This window comes from Papio anubis, chromosome 5 (assembly GCF_008728515.1).
Source record: "Papio anubis isolate 15944 chromosome 5, Panubis1.0, whole genome shotgun sequence".
NCBI lineage: Eukaryota > Metazoa > Chordata > Mammalia > Primates > Cercopithecidae > Papio > Papio anubis.
The window spans coordinates 88,197,812-88,214,936 of record NC_044980.1 but is presented as its reverse complement, the minus strand read 5'-3'; the positions used below and the strand labels follow the sequence as shown (position 1 = coordinate 88,214,936).

General features: G+C 42.4%; 1 protein-coding gene across 5 annotated transcripts in view; it reads left to right on the top strand.

Moving 5' to 3' along the window:
• The first annotated feature begins 12,298 nt into the window (after window positions 1-12,298).
• Window positions 12,299-17,125, top strand: part of LOC116274928 (multiple C2 and transmembrane domain-containing protein 1) — a 366,664-nt gene continuing 361,837 nt past the window's right edge. For 2 of the 5 annotated variants that reach the window (XM_031666310.1, XM_031666309.1), the window contains exon 1: window positions 12,300-13,033. In XM_031666310.1, the coding sequence (XP_031522170.1) occupies window positions 12,317-13,033 (717 nt within the window). In that variant the 5' untranslated portion in view covers window positions 12,300-12,316. Of the gene's footprint in view, window positions 13,034-17,125 lie in introns of all 5 variants that reach the window. The other 3 variants (XM_031666313.1, XM_031666311.1, XM_031666308.1) reach the window with 2 other exon arrangements.

The window sequence follows — 17,125 nt, the reverse complement described above, 5'->3', positions numbered from 1 at the left end:
TTTGTGATATTACATGTGCCGTAGTCTCTGGAAAACTCCCCTGTACATTTATGAGAGACTAAAAATAAAAAACGCAAACGACATCTTAGTATTATTATAAAAATGGTTTTCACCTTGCAGATCCCTGAAAGAGTCTCAGGTCGCCAGATGACATTCTGAGAGTTACTGCTCTAAACTTTGTCATACCTTTGAAAATAATTAAACACATCGAATCTTCTTATTTCAATGTATCTTGTATTTCCTGCTGTGGTCCTGACTGATAAACCCATCCTGTCTGGATACTAAGGCACAGTCTTAGGGGATGAGGAGGGAAGGCTAGGGATGGGGGATGGGGAATGAGGGGTACACAGCATGGAGAGAGAGAGAGAGAGAGAGAGAAGAACAAGGATTCCAATTATCCGTTCCACCAGAACAGAGCACTTACAAACCAATTTAGGATGTAGCCACATGACCAGAAACTAGGTGGTGCTCTGTGGGTGGCAGGAAGAGCCCCTGACTTTGATTATTTAGGTTTCCTGAGCCTACCTCATTTCTAGTGTTATGGATGCTGAACTGAGAGCCAGTAGGCCTGGGTGGCCTTGCAGCAGAGGTTCAGTTATAGGTAATTGTGGTGGGGGCAGGGGCAAAATAAGGCAAATGACAGATGTCTGGGGTGACAGATAGTTGGAGCCAAGGAAAGGTTGCAGCATCTGGAAGTCCCTGGGCTCTGATCAAGGTGAGAGACCAGATTCTGTGAGTGCAGACTTGCCTATGAATGTTACCAGTCAAACTGGGTGAGTGGACAAGGGACAAGGGACATCTCCTCTGGACCAGTAGAGGCAAATGGCATTGTCCTCCTCAGACTCAGGCTCTTTCTTGTTTCCATGAGGTTATGAAAGTCATGTCCTTTCTCCACCCACCCACATACCTTCTTAGAAAGAGAAAGCTATCTGAGAGACATTTTGTCCTGTAAACCAAAAGTATCTGAGATAGGTCTCAATTAACTTAAAAGTTTGTTTTGCCAAGGCTAAGGACATGCCCATGACACAGCCTCAGCAGGTCCTGAAAACATGTGCTCAAGGTGGTTGGGCCACAGCTTAGTTTTATATGTTTTAGGCAGACATAGACATCAATCAATACATATAACATGTATGTTGGTTTGGATTCTGGAAACCAGGACTTTCCAGGTCATAGGTGGATTCAAAGATTTTCTGATTGGCAATCGATTGAAAGAGTTTATCTAGAGAAGTGGAATCAATAGAAGGGAGTGTCTTGGTTAACATAAAGGGTTGTTGACTAGGCACAGTGGCTGGCACCTATAATCCCAGCAATTTGGTGGGCAGGTGTATCACTTGAGGCCAGGAGTTCGAGACCAACCTGGCCAACATAGTGAAACTCTGTCTCTAGTAAAAATACACAAATTAGCCAGGCGTGGTAGTGCACACCTGTGGTCCCAGCAACTCAGGAGGCTAAGGCACAAGAATTGCCTGAACCTGGGAGGCAGAGGTTGCAGTGAGCAGAGATGGTGCCACTGCACTCCAACCTGGGCAACAGAGTGAGACTCTGTTTCAAAAAAAAAAGAAAGAAAAAAAATATAAAGGGTCCTGGAGACCAAGGTTTTTATTATGCAGATGAAGCCTCCAGGTAACAGGCTTCAGAGAAAATAGATGGTCTTAAGGTCTCTGTTTCAATCTTAATGCTGGTCAATTGTACCTGAATTACAAAGGGAGGAGGGTATGATGAGGCATGTCTGACCACCCATTTCCATCATGGCCTGTACTTGTGCTTCAGGTTAACTTTGAAATGCCCTTAGCCAGCAAGAGGGATCCATTCAGTTGGTTGGGGAGCTTAGAATTTTATTTTTGGTTTACAGTCCCAAGAAGATACTAGGCGTTTCCTAAAGAGATTTTCTAAATGATTAAATCTTAATTGTTGTTAAAATTGGGTTGGATATTTTGTTAATTTTCTCCGCTAACTTCTGGTTGAGTGGGGTTACTCTGAAGGAAAACCAGATTAGCAACAGAGAACCTAAAGGAGCTATATATTTTTTTGCACATCTGCACAAAAATTAGCAGGACTGATTTTTGATCCCAATACACTACTATTTCAATATGAAACTATCCCCACAAGTCTTGCCATATATCCAGTATCATTAATGCTCAGAAGTCATATTTATAGATAACAGTCCCCATAAATGGCGTGTATAATTTTGTTTGTTTATAGCAGCAACTTTATTGCCTAAAATTAGTTTCTTAACCAAAAGCGGAGAGAAAAGTGCAGAGCGCCCACATGCTCTGTCTAGCCAGAGCCAAGGATGTAAAATTCCAGACCTAATGTCTTTGGAGTTCAGGCTATCATCTGATGTAGCCTCACAGAGACTAGCAATTCTCTGTCTCGGAGTGTTTAAATCGCTATTGGATCCAATCTGCCAAATTGTAGAACTGAATGAAAAACAGACCTGCAAACACTGAGAGTGGTGGGGACTAAGGATGGCTTAAGCCTAAGGTCCCCTAAAAGATGGTGCTACCTGTAAATACCTCACTGGTCCCACCACTAACTTCATATGGGCCAAGTCGCCTCATGCCTTGGTTTCCCAGTTGCTCTATCAGTCAAAGGTGGAAAACAGTATCTGTAATGTCTACAAATCCTCATGGCCAGAATTTAGAGATTTAACTGTGGATGAAAGCAGAAGTCGAGATTGAGAATAAACCTGGGAGATGGACTTACAGGCTAATCAGGATCCGAGAAAACTTTTTAGCCCATAACATTTATCAAAGGTAATTTTCTGCAGAAAAGACATTTGCACTTCATTCTACTTTTCCAAGAATATTTGTACACATTCTGCTACTCTTTCTTTCCATTTTCTCTTGTATTTTCTAGGCAAGTATTTTTAAAATAGGGTTTGCTAGAAGGCAGCTACATTTTTAGGCACTGGTTTGAAATCAATAACATATATATTTAAAATATGTATTTAACTAGTTTTATCCCTCTTAGAGAAAAAAATGTGTAAATTAGGGGATTGCATTTGAAATAAACAAAAAACCAATTGCAATCTGGACAGAAAGCATCAGGTTAGGAAAAAAGAAGGAGTAGTATGATTTTAAACAGCAAAATGGCCAGATTTTGCAAAATAACATAGCAAAGAAGAAAGGTCTCCCCCATTATTTGGGCCAGTTTCCCAGTGTCTTTATTAATATTGGTCTGTACTAATTCTGTTACTTGCCACACTGAGCCAGTTCCTTTAAGTTCAATACCCCATTGTGAATGAGGCAACCGAGGCAGATATAGCCTTTCTCTTGGTGTCAATGAGGATGTGTTCATCAGGATGTCTTGGGCTCTAAAAAACTTACAGTAAGCAGATTTCTAAAGCTGTCTCCTTAATATTCCTGTCCTCTAGTTAATCAAATGCTAGTATAAAGAAAGCTGTGAAGGGACATTATAGATATAATTGTTTCCTAATCAACTGAACTCAGTGTAAAGACCCTGGCCTGGATTATCCAGGTGGGGCCAATATAATTCCATGAACCCCTAGCTAGAAAAAGGCAGAAGAGCCAGTAAGAGAGAAAAGGCAGGTAGGGAGGCCTACGAGATATGAATTATGAGAAGGACTCCATCTGCAATTGTTGGCTTTGAAGATGAGGAAGCCATGAGCCAAGAAATGCGGGCAGTCTCTAGAAACCAAGTATGGAGCAAGGAAATACAGATTCAATCCTAAAAGGGCATAGAACAATTTGGCCAATAATCTGAACAAGTCTGGAAGTAGATTTGTCTCCAGAGCCTCCAGGAAGGAACACAACCCTGCCAATACTTGGATTTCAGTCTTGTGAGACCTGAAGCCAAGGAACCAGCAGAGCCACACTGGGCCCAGACTTCTGACCTCTGACCCACAGACACTGTGAGAGAATACGTGTGTGTGTGTGTTTTTTTTTTTTTAGTTGGACATTATATTTTAGAGCAGTTTTAGGTTCACAGCAAAATTAAGCAGAAGATACAGAGATTTCCTATATACCTCCCGCCTCCACACATGTATAGCCTCCCCAGTTAGCAACATTCCCAACCACAGTAGTACATTTGTTACAAATGATGAATTTATACTGACATATCGCTATCAGCCAGAGTCCCTAGTTTACATTGGGATTTACTCTTTGTGTTGCACATTCTATGGGTTTAGACAAATGTATAATGACATGCATCCACCATTATAGTATCAAACAGAGTAGTTTCACTGCCCTGGGGGTTGTTTTAAGCAGCTAAGTTTGTGACCATTTGTTTTAACAGCAATGGAAAACTAATATAAAGTCAACAGAAATTCACTAAAAAGCTAGATAAAGTAACTTTCTAATTAATAATTAATAAGTACATAATGGGATCTGAGTTCAGGAAAGCCTCAGGGTGGATTAATTCTGTAGCACAATGACATCGTCAAGAACTGCTATTGTTTTTATCTCTCTTCTCTGCCAACTGTGGTGTTTGCTTCATCCTCAGATTCCTAACAAGATGGCTGCAGTAGTTCGAGGCATTGCAGCAGACATGTAGATAAGGAAAAGAGATCATCTATTTTGTGCCTCTTCTTTATAAGTGAAGAACTACTCTTCTGTGTCTGAGTTGATTCTTATCCCCCGATATTCATCTTCCCTTTCTTCCTCAAAAGCCCCCAATTCTTGACTGGACGCATGACTGCCCAGGATAAATATGTTGTTTCACTTAATTTTGAAATCATGGGTAGGCATGGCCATGTGTCTGAGTTCTAAGCCCTGAGACACAAGAAGACTTGCAGAGTAACTGTAAAGAAAGGGTCACTCTCTTATTCGCTTTTTCTTCCTTTTTGCTGGTTCGCTGGAGCTTCACCGACGATCTTGGAGCATGAGGTGACTTTGGGAATGTGTGGTGGGCCAACAAAACAGAAGGAATACTATATGAGGTCTGGGCAATTACCTTCAGACTTCTTTAACATGTTTAAGGTTTATGTGTTACTCACGGGGGGACCCAGTCCCAATTAATATACCCTCCAATGAATAGTTTCCTGATTGGTCACATGTCTGACACAAAGGATGGAATGGCCATGATCAGTGGAGACTAACTTTCCAGAATATAATGGATGCTAAGGAGTCTACCCTATTGTCTATTCTAGGAAGTCAGTGGACTACATCAAGGAAGTAAATCATAGATTAATACTCTGGCTCTCAAGGGGCCTCACTTTTAGGGAATAGATTATAGGCTCAGATAAACTTTGTCTTTATAATTCCCTGTAAAGGCATTGTATGATTCAAAGGACTCTTGCTGGAGAACACTACTTTTATCCTCATAGAGTGGTCAAGTTGGGAACCTCACTACCTAGGAATTAAAATGTCCATTTTAATATGTCTTAGTTTGGATTCCCTGAGAAGCTGACTTAGTGACAAGGACTCAAATGCCAAGCAATTTATTTAGGAATTGCAGAGACCAGTTTTAGTGGAGTGGAGCAAGTGGGAGAGGGAAGGAAAGGAAGCTGATAGAGGGCATGTTACCAAGCCAGTGACCAGGAGATGCTGGACCTGGGGGAAATACAGAATCCTTTCCTCTTTCTTATCACACCTGGTCCCCTCATTGGGCAGGAGGGAGCTAGAGATACCTCAGCTCTCATCAATGCCATCACTCATTGGTTGAAAGCTGTTCCAGGCACTTGGGGGAAACGGTGCAGTTTGAAGCCAGCCCTGAGGAATAAAGATGCAGATACTCACACTGGAGTGCTGGGGCCTGAGAGATAGGAGTAGGGGGTCCTGACGGCCTCTGCCACATGGTATTTTTCAAAGGGGATTATTACATGACCCTCTAGTGCTACTGGCCTTTTTGTATAGTATTGAAAGTAGAAAATCAGATCAGGAATGAGTAGATGGATTTTATCATATATTGGAGAATTGTTTCAGAGGTTTACACAATTTTTAAGCTGAAAAAGACCGTAGAGGGTAACTAGTTCTATTTCTTTATTTTCCTAACAAGAAACTGAGGCCCCAAAAGCTTCTTGTAGATACAGAGTACTTGGGTGCAAAACCAAGGCAAACACCCATGCCTTCTGACTTTTCCAGCACAGAATTGGCATCAAGGCTTGGGTTGGAAGAAGTTTTTGCTGTCTTCTGATCTCCACTTAACCACTTTCTCTCTTTGACATGGACGATTGATTACAAAAAAAAGATTTTTAAATGCAAATATAGTTTCAAGTCTCCTCCCTCTCTCCTTCTGGCCACATGAACACTCTTGTGTCTCTCTTACATAGAAATAGAACTCTAGAATTTTAAAAAACACTTTGATTTAAAATAAAATGTGGCATGGCTTAGGTTAAACAGAATAAATACAAATACCTCCTCTGAAGTTACTTAAACATTCAACTGAATTTGAGAGCTCTGCTGGGATATCTTTCAAGAAAGAAATGACAAAAACTAGTTTATAACCAGAATAGGAATTCATTCCCTTGAGTTAATCGTATAGCTGGCAGTCAACTCAATATGGTGAATTGTGATGACTGAGTTCTTGGTTTTGAATGGTTCAAAATGCTTCATTCCATACAGGCAGGATTTTTCCGTGTACAGTGGAATAAATCAGTCTGGTAGGTTTTCTTGTTTTCGGTTACAAAGTGATAATGCCACTGTTTTGGACAGGCTTTACTCATTAAAAATGCTTTTTACATTCGTCTTTGAATTGGGTCTTTGTGAGATGGGTCAGGTGGACAGATATTATTATCCCATTTCAGAGACTGGGAGAGAACATGAGGGCCTGAAGATATCTGGCCTAGTGCTGGGAGCTGGGACAGCAGCCAGGACTGCACTGACAATGGGGCTCCTAAAGTGCCATTTAATTGGCCTTTAACTCTGTTAGTTCCAGAAATGTTGTTCTTGTGCCTGCATTTACATCCTTGATCTCATCGAGTGGAAGGTTTGGTTCTGTCCAAGATCGTCTTATTGCTCATCTAAGGCAAGGGGATGGATCAGTTCATCTTTTGAGGCTTCTTTCCATTATTTATTCTATTTGTGCATTTATTTTAAAATTAAAGAAGCCATGTGGTTTTGGAAGCCCATGGACCTGGCTTCTATTGTTGGATCTGCTAATTACTCAATGAGTGACCTTGCAAGGCACTTAATATGCCTCAGGGTTGGTTTCTTCATCTACGAAATGGGGTTGCAATGAGAACTGTGTATGATAAATAATGCAAACAGTTTAACATGATACTTGAGTACCCCATGTCCAAACTAAGATAAATCTTCTCAGCTCTATCTTTAATTTTATGTATTTATTTATTTCTGAGATGGGGTTTTGCTCTATCACCCCTGTGGAGTCCAATCGTACAATCATAGGTCACTGCGGCCTCAAATTCCTGGAATCAAGTGATCATTCCTCCTCAGCCTCTCAAGTAGCTGGGACTACAGGCAAGAGCCACCATGCCCAGCTGTCAGTTCTATCTTCAAAATATCCTGTATCCAGAATGTCACTATGGTCACCACTTCTCACCTACCACCTCAGTGGAAGCCACCATTGTCCCTTTTGTATGACTCTTAACTAAACTCGGTTCCCAGAATGGGCTCCTATCTAAACTCTGTTCTCATCCATGTCTCTCTACTCTATTTTCAACAAAGAGGCCAGAATGAGCCTTTTAAAATGCAATTTGATTACTAAAAAACTCTACTCAAAGCCCTCTAATGGCTCTCCATTTTACCCAAGTCCAAAGTCTTTACTGTCACCTACAGAATCCTGTATCATCTGGCCCTGAGCTTCCCTGCAATATTTTCTCCTCTCATTCCCCTCTTGCTCTCTTTCTTTCAGCTACTTTGCCCTCTTTGCCATTGTTGAAGCTGAGAATGTTCCTGCTCAGCCTCTTTGTGCTTCGTGTTTCCTGTTCCTGGGAAAATGTTTCCTCAGATTCACTATTTGGCTCCTTCTCTCACTTCCTTTGGGTTTCTGCTCAAATATTGACTTATACATCACTTCAACCTCCTGAATATCAACGTTTGAAGCATATTTAATATTAATCTAAGCAATAAATATCAATATTTGAGACAGTAAATTGTAGTAATAAAAATAATAGCTAACATTTATTAAAGTCTTGGTACATGGCATGAATTTTGCTTTTCCTTGCTAGTGGCAATCCATCTTCTTGTTATAGCCTGCCACTTGCACTAGATCTTAGCTCAGATGCCTCCAACAAGAAGTCCTCCTTGATTAGTCAAGCCAGAAGTAATTCTTCACTTCCTCAGTGATTAATTTGTACCATTCACTTTCTGCTTGTGTTGTAGAGTTTTTATAAGTATCTTCTCTTAAATATAATAAGACATTTGACAGAAGAGACCTTATCTAGTGTAGCTTTATATGATATACAATCTGTAGGACAGTCTCATTTTATAATCCACTTCAGATATTTAGGAAAAGTTACATATGCTTTTTCAAGATATGTAAATGAATTCATATTGATGGATGTGTTATTTGGGATTATAGATTTCAGAACTCAAAATCTCAGAGTATTTTAAGACAGGTAGAAGAGAAAAATAATATTAAAAAGTCAATTAAATGCATTATTAAAGACTAAATGAATTTAAGGTTGAATTGTGTAGATTATTTCCAGTCTACAATTATGACAAACTAGAAAAAATATTTTTCCTCTTGTTCTCTCTAGAGAATAAGATTTCTGGGTAGTGCTGTTTCTTTTTGTGCTTTCAGAGTAGCTTTATATTCAGGTAATTTTTTGTGATCTCAGTGCTTTCAGCTTGATTGTCTGGTGTGGAAAAGACAGTTTGCCTTGGGCTTTTGAAAATGATCTCCATATTGATTTAATAAGAGATTGATGCAGGTTTGGAGCAAAAGCCTCCGAAGACGGTTTGTAGCTCACTTTGTAAGACTAACACTACCTTGAATGGCCAAGTCCTTAATGAAGGTTTCTACTTATTTTGATGGAGATTTTCAGTTTTATAAAGCTCCCATATATAAAGCTCATAAATACTCTAGAGAGAGTTAACACTTAAGCCACCATCAGCTACATAGAGTTAGCTATGATATTTATAATTCAGCTGAAGAGTTTTAACTGAAACTTTAAAAGGTTTACCTGAAACTTTTAAGTGAAAAGCAAGGACTAACTCACAGAAATAAAATACAGAGAAAGAAAACTGGAGTGAAGAGGAAGGAAAAGCCAATGAAAAATGCCACCCTTTCTGCTTTAACCCAAGGGGAGGTGCCTCCATAAAGGCAAATGTGGTTGACTTTTCTTATTCTGTGTGGAGAGAGCTTCACAGCCTCTGTGTTTACATTTGCAGTTGCGAGTTTGCCCTAATGTGGACTTGCCTCATCAGTCCTGGACTTTTCCATCATTTGCTTCTCAGAGGCTTCCTCAGGGATTAGGTGGGGTTGGCGAGAACAGAGCTACAGAGAAAGGGTAATCCATCGTAGCTCTAAGACTGTTTAATTCTCTAATGATTAAGGTTCCAAAGGAAAACTTTCAGCAGCACACAATTTTTACAAAAAACATGCTTTATTATTACTGTTTTGCTTTTATTTATACTTTAAATTTTTAAATAATTATGGACTCACAGGAAGTTGCAAACATACTATGTAGAGCTTCTGTGTGACTTCACCCTATTTCTGCCAATGATATTATCATACATAACTATAGTTCAATATTAAAACCCAGGAAATTGCCATTGGTACAACTCACTCACCTTATTCAGATGTCACGTTTTTATGTACATTCATGTATGCATGTAGTTCTATGCAGTTTTATCCTGTGTATAACACAGATTCATGTAACCACCACCACAATCTAAATTTGTCTCATCATAACAAATAAACTTCTTTATTCTGTTCCTTTACATTTGCCCCACCACTAACCCCTGGCAACCACTATCCATCTCTGTAATCTTGTCATTTCAATAGTGTTATTTAATTGAAGCCCAATGTTTATCCACTCACATTGCTCTTTTTCCAAAGCATAGTATTCATATACTTGGGAAATACTGGGTCTGCCAAATAACATCAACTATATACAGGCACCGAACTAAGTCCTTTTTCCACTTAATCTTCAAAACAGCCCTGTGAGGCTATTTATTAATACCTGGCATTACTATTAGTAAATCACATCACATCACCCTCACGATTAAAAAAAAAACCTCTAATGTCTCCCCATTTCATTTAGAGGAACCATGAACTCTCACTCTGGCTATAGGACCCACTCGCTTAGCTGACCTTTTGTTTCACTGCATCTCTTACCAACCCCACCCACCTTGCTCTACTCTATTTGGAGTGGTATCCATCTGTCCTTGAACATGCCTAGCCAAGCTGCTTCCTGCTTCAGGACCTCTGTATCTGCTGTTCCTTCTACCTGACATTCTACAGTCAGATCCGTCAATAGCTGGTTCTCGGTCCTCATTAATTCTTAACTCAAAATTTTATCTTCTCAGAGAGACTCTCCCTGTACACATAATGTAAAAAACCAAAAATATCTCCACATGGGGTTGCCAGGTTTAGCAAACAAAAACACAAGACACCCAGCTAAATTTAAATTTCAGATAAATAACAGTATTTTAGTGTAAGTATGTCCCATGCAATCAATATTTGGGACATACATATACTAACATTATTCATTGTTGATCTGAAAGTCAGTTTAATTGGGTGTCCTGCATTTTGTCTGGAAGCTCTTCCTCTATAGCCACTGTTATGTGGTACCCTGCTTAACTGTTTCCATGGGACTTTTCAATATTAGAAATTCTGTTTATCGTCTGACATCGCCTCCCAACCCTCTTCCTCACAATAAGCTCCATGTGGGTGGGACCCTGATGCCTTGTTCACAGCTGCATCCCCAGGGCCCAGCATAGTGTCTGGTACATAGTAGGTGCTTAATAAATATTTGTTATAAAGGTAAGAAAAACAAAACAAAAAATTTAGGTTGATAACACCTCCAAAGCACACTGCTAGCCAGCCAAGACTGTGCTGCTGCAGCTTAGGGAACTCTCCCGTTTTCCACATTTAGGAGGACGAAAGAGGCATTGTGTTGGCTGGCCCTTCAGAAGTCTCTCCTAGTAGGATCAGAAGACCCTGACTGAGCAGCTTTGGGAGAAGCAAAGTCTGAATGAGCAAAAAGCCTTTTCCATTTGCCTTGCAACAAGCAAATGAAGTAACCAAAGAAAAAATGCGCTTGAATGAAATGAACAAGATTCTCTGCGTGCCGAATCGGATGAAAGGCAGTGCGCATCACCCATCTTCGTCCACCGTAAACTCCCTGCAACTTAAGGGCTGGCTTTATCGTCAGACTCCGGAAATGCTAGATCCTGATCATAAGAGACCAGTGCAGAGGCAAATAAAGAGAAGGGAGGGGTGGATGGGGATGAAGTCAAGACAGAAGAAATTAAACTCCGGAAATGCTAGATCCTGATCATAAGAGACCAGTGCAGAGGCAAATAAAGAGAAGGGAGGGGTGGATGGGGATGAAGTCAAGACAGAAGAAATTAAACTCTCGTCTTGGACCCAGGGCGCGCAACGGGGCGGGGGCAGACGTGTTCAGCCTTAGAACTCCGTCGGGTTCATTGCTCAGAGTGGACGTTCGGCACCCCCACGAGACCCATCGAGGGCTCATAGTCTCCACTCCAGCTCGCTTCATCGGACCCAGACGATCGCCAGCGCGGCCAGCGGCCAGCGCACAACAAGCTGCGTGGGCAACTGTGGCCAGATCCTAGGGAGCAAGCTGGCTTTGGGCCCTACCTAGCTCCACCCGGCTCCTACCGGCCCTCCCACCTAGGAGCTGGAGGATGGTCCCGGGGCGCCCCAGGGGGGCTGCTGGTCCCCGGAGTCTCCAGCCAGACGCGCCGTGTTGTGTGAGCCGCGTGCGCGCCCAGTTTGGAGGCAGCCGCCCCCGCCACTGACAGGTGCTGCCCAGAGGGCGCCGGGTGCGGTCCCTGGCGCAGCTGGACGCGCACGCCCCGGTGCGTGCAGCTTCCCGAGCTCGGCCAGCGAGAAGAGGGAGCCAGGGCGCGGCCTGGGGGACGCCAGTGGACTGGAGCCGCGGAGCTTCCAGCGAGAAACTTTGCAGGCGCGGCGGCCAGGATTCGGTGACGGCTCCAGCCCACCCCAGCAGGTGCGGGAGGAAGAGGCGGTACCGGAGTCCCGAGGCCAGAGAGCCTCGGCGGCGGCGGTCGCTTCTTTCCCCCGAGCTGGCCTGAAGTCGCTGGGCACTCCCGGTTTCTGCTGCTGCGCCCGCCGCCGCCGCCGCCACAACCGCCACCGCCGCGGGGACCCGGGAGGAGGCGCAGCCGGAGAGGGAGGAGGAAAAGCAGGAGGAGGAGGAGGAGGAGGAGGAGGAGGGGAGAGGAGGAGCAGGGGGTGGAGGATGGAGCCCCGGGCTGCCGCGGCGGGCGAGCCAGAGCCGGCGGCGGCGTCCTCCTCCTTCCAGGCCCGGCTCTGGAAGAACCTGCAACTGGGGGTGGGCAGGAGCAAGGGCGGCGGGGGCGGGCGCGCGGGGGGTCCGGAGCGCCGCACTGCGGACACCCCTTCGCCCTCCCCGCCACCCCCGGTGGGCACACGGGACGCACCGGCCGGCGGGAGTGGTGCAGGCAGCAGGTGGAGCGGCTTCAAGAAGCGGAAGCAAGTGCTGGACCGAGTCTTCTCCTCCTCGCAGCCCAACCTGTGCTGCTCCTCGCCGGAGCCCCTAGAGCCCCGCGGCACCGGCAGAGCAGAGCAGGGGTCCACGCTACGCCGCCGGATCCGCGAGCATTTGCTCCCCGCCGGAAAGGGGCCCGCGGTGGCCACGGGAGCAGCGGGAGGGACGCCTCCTGGCGGACGCTCCCCAGACTCAGCTCCTTCCTCTTCCTCCGCCTCATCCTCCCTGTCCTCCTCGCCCCAGCCTCCCCCGAGGGGTGACCGCGCCCGAGATGAGGGTGAACGGCATCGGGGCCCTGGGGCGCACTTGTGCCATCAGAAGAGCTCCTCTTTGCCGGGCACCGCCTGCCTGGAGCAGCTGCTGGAGCCGCCGCCTCCTACAGAGCCGGCGCGGAGTCCCGCGGAGTCTCGGGCCCCGGAGACGGGCGAGGAGCGCGGCAGCAGCCAGGTGAGTGCCAGTTGGCGCGGCCGCAGACAAGGTGCGCGGGGCCACGCCTCCAGCTTCAGGCGTTCACAACCCGGGGAGGGGGGGCGGGGGCCGGGAGGCGGGAGGGGAAATGCTATTAATTCTAAGTACATGAAACGGTGGAAAGAAAACATCTCGCTGTAGTTTAGCAAAGATGAAAGAGTTCTGACTTGCACCCGGACTTTGCTTTTGATAGAAATGATACCTGTCACCAGAAGCTTTCTGAGTAGTCAATGAAAAGTTAGATCTAAAGTGGGTACTCTTTAGAGGTCTCCTGGAAGGAGATATCCAGCCAAGTCTCATCTTGGCAAAATGAAAAACTAACCCAATAACTTAAAAACAATTACAACCATGTGTGGTGGTGTGGAGGGGCACCATTTGAAGCAAATGGCTGGCAGGAAGAAGTAGAGACGTGGAGAGGTAAATTATGGCACATGTGAGGTCCTGTGCCAGGGAAAGCATCAGCGCAGGTCTGCTCATTTTCCGGCACCCCTTTCTTAAACCTTCCCGTTGCAAGTGGATCACTGCCCTTCAAGTGGACAGCGGGAGCGTCTCCTCCCAGTTAGTCAAATGCGTATGCTCCTATGAGCCTTCTGAAGTTTTAATAGTCACCTAAAGCACTTGCTGTTAAAGTATACTGCTTTATACATCATGTTGACTGCTCAGACAAGAGTCAAGGTTTTTTAAAGTGCTTTTACTAGAAATTTTATGTGTGGGGCCCACAACGCGTCCCGCTGAATAGCTGTTTTTACTCCCTCAGTTTCAAAGAGGCACTGCTGTTTTTGTAAATGTCTATCAAATCATTTTAATTCTAGAAAATATTTTGGAAGTTTCACTCTGCCAGACACCTAAAGAACATTTTTCTCCCAATACATCTTAGTTTATTTAAACTTTCTCATTGTTTTGACTCTGATTCATTATGTTAGATGAATGACACTTACATTAAAACTTTAGTTATTAGTAGATTAAAAGCTCAGCTACAAAGAACCATCAGGCTGTGTTTTGAAGGGTAAGATACAGGAATAGATAGGCTTTCCATTGAAAGTTTTTAGAGTTAATCGACTGATTTCTTAGTGTAGCTTCAGAAAATAAACCAGAATATGAATATGTTTTGTTCCTTAATAAACAATATTGCTTGCAGTAAGCAAACACCTGATGATCCAGAAAAAGATTTTATTCGCAGAAGAGTAAGTAGAGAGAATAGTGACAAAAAAGACTAAATACATTTACCTTTCCTGTCATCTTGAAAGTGTGAATAGAGCCCCTGTTTTTGGTTTTAAAAGTAAAGTGATCATTGTTTTTAGAAGAATGTTTTAAATTCAGTATAGATGAATACTATATATTAAAGGAAGTATTGATTTTTGAGTGTGTACATAATCCTAATGTATAAGAATTTCAGAGTTGAGGACCTTTATATTTTTTTTTCTTTCACTATCAAGGATAATAGAACAACAGATAATAATTGAATTATTTTGGAAAGTATATATCATGTTACTGTGAATGTTAACTTACTAAATCACATTGCAGTTCACTGACCCAAGACATTTTCAAAGCAAACATAGATAACTCTGAATTTTTATGTTCCTTTTTGCCATAAAGTTTTCCGAAACTACCAATCTTTATTAAGAAAACACTACTATGTAAGTATGAATTTTGTATACAAAAGATATAAACTTATTCTGGAGAAGGTACTAAACTAACACTATTATGTACACCTTCACCATATGCTGGGCATTTTATAGCCTGACATAGTTTAACCCCCACGGTCACTTTACAGATTAGTAAACCAATGCTCACATAGGTTAAATAAGCTTTCCAGGGTCATGTAGTTAGTAGATGACAGAGAGAGGTTTTGTACTCAAGTCAGTCTCCAGAATCTTTTTCCATTACGACAGCTACTTTTGACAACTTTTAGAACTTGTTCCATTTTTTAGATGATTTTGGTCTTACTGATGAAACTAGAGCCTTGCAAGTTTACGTGTATTCTGGAGATTTTTCCCCATCCCTATATACAATCAATTCTATGATGGATTACCTATCTTAATTTGTAATTTGTTCTGTGATGCATTGTTGCATATATATTTTGTCACATTTACAAATGAGATTATCGTGATCTGTAACTCTGAAGAAGCTTTTCATTACAGAGAATCAGCATTTTGACGTAGACATAAGAGAAATAAAAAAGCTAAAATATCTTTCAGAAAATAAGAGAGAGAAGGGATATAGGCAGACAGAATGGTAAAACCTGAGGGACTTGCCCGATGCCAGACACAGTCCCAGAAAGAGATACCATTTTTGGTCCCTAGTGTCTGCTGCTCATGGTGCCTTGTTCTCTAAGAAGTGGAGAGATTTCTCTGTAATGAGTCACAAATACAACTTTCATCAGCACTCTATGACAAATGTAAAAGAGAAGATTTGGCTCACCTCTGAATGGGGAAGAGGAAGAAATGGAATTGGAACCTGGAACTGGAAGGGGACTCATTCAGCTGCCCAGAAGTCAGCTTAACTTTGCAGCACTCTTCCAAGCTTCCTGAATATCTCAGAGATCTTTCCTTACTCTCTCAGCAGCTCATCTCCAAAGAGACCTGGGCATGGGGAAGGGGTGTGTAGCACATACAGATTTCAGCTTTATTCCCAGTTCACAAGCACAGTACTCAAGAAAGTAACACAATAAAAGCATTTAATACATCTTTAGAGTGCCTAGATGAAAAGACTGTTCTTTCAAGGCAGAAATAAAATTTATTGCAAAAATAGGCAAATTGTTTAATTTTTTCTCTTGTTCTCTGCTTGATCCTGGCATAAGCCATGTTCTCCAACACACTCTCCACGTCTCCACCTCCCTAGCCCAGCACGAGGCCCCAACAACATATGTGCACGTACTCTGACAGTGGGTAGAGATGTTAAGCAAAAGCAAAGAAAACAAAATCGGTTTGGATGGCTGGGGAAAGAGATTTGGGAGTCACCGATATATATGAGTAAAAGTGAACAAACCAGGCTACTTTCCATGTGCCTGCTGGTCCTCTTGCTATTGTGTTTTCATTAGCCAAATATACCTTTGCAATACGTACTAACAGACTTAATAATGCCTTGCTATTGGGGGATGTGCGTTATTTCAAATGTTCTGTTTTGAGAATAAGGAAAAAAAATCCCTTTTCCCCCACTGATTCTAGTTCACGTGTTGGGCCATATTGTCATACCAGATGCATTTCATTTTCTGCAACACAGTTGGAAAAGATGCTTTCTCAATTTGTGTGCATATCAAAAATATGCCAATTTTATGTATTCTGCCTTGACGAGTTACTAAAATTATGTTTTGCTAGGATCAGAAAGTCAGTATTTTAAGATAAAGAGTGAGGAATGAATACGTTGCATTTTTTTAGTATTTTAACAAAAGCATGTAGTGTTTATGAATGCTGAACTTTTAGTTTTTTCTCTTTAAATAAACTTTGTTAAAATTGCTTTCACAAAGGAGAAACTATTTTTGAAAAGAAGTAGGAAAATTATTCAGTGTATGTTAGGTATGTTTTGAAACATAGCGAGAGGAATCTATTCATTGGGATAAGATTCCTAAAACATATCTGTAAGCCCTGATAAAAAGTGGAAAAAATATTTCCTACAATTAAGTCTATACATGAAGTATATCTTGCTTTATTATCTGAGCTTTTAAATAAAGCACATGTTTAGCAAAATGATTCGAAAATGTGACTTGGGTGGATTTTTGCAATTTTTCAGGTGTTTTTACTATATGACTTCAAAGAACACAACTCCATCTTAAATAAGGCACAGATTTAAAAACGTATTTTCTATTATAAATGACTAAAGTCGCTGAAGAAAACTAGTATAAAAATCCAGCCCCTAAAACAATGTTTTTATCTTTATACTGGTCTAGCTTCAGAAATGACCCCTTTCAGATTGAAAGTGAGAGAGGGTGGATGAGACCTTAGGACATTTTGGAGCAGGGTGGAAAGTGGAGTTTGACGTGCGATAGCATTCATGAAAAGTGCTGCGATCATCAGCTTATTCCAAAGGAAGGGAGTAAAGAGGATGACATATTTCCCTTTAACCTTTACTTGC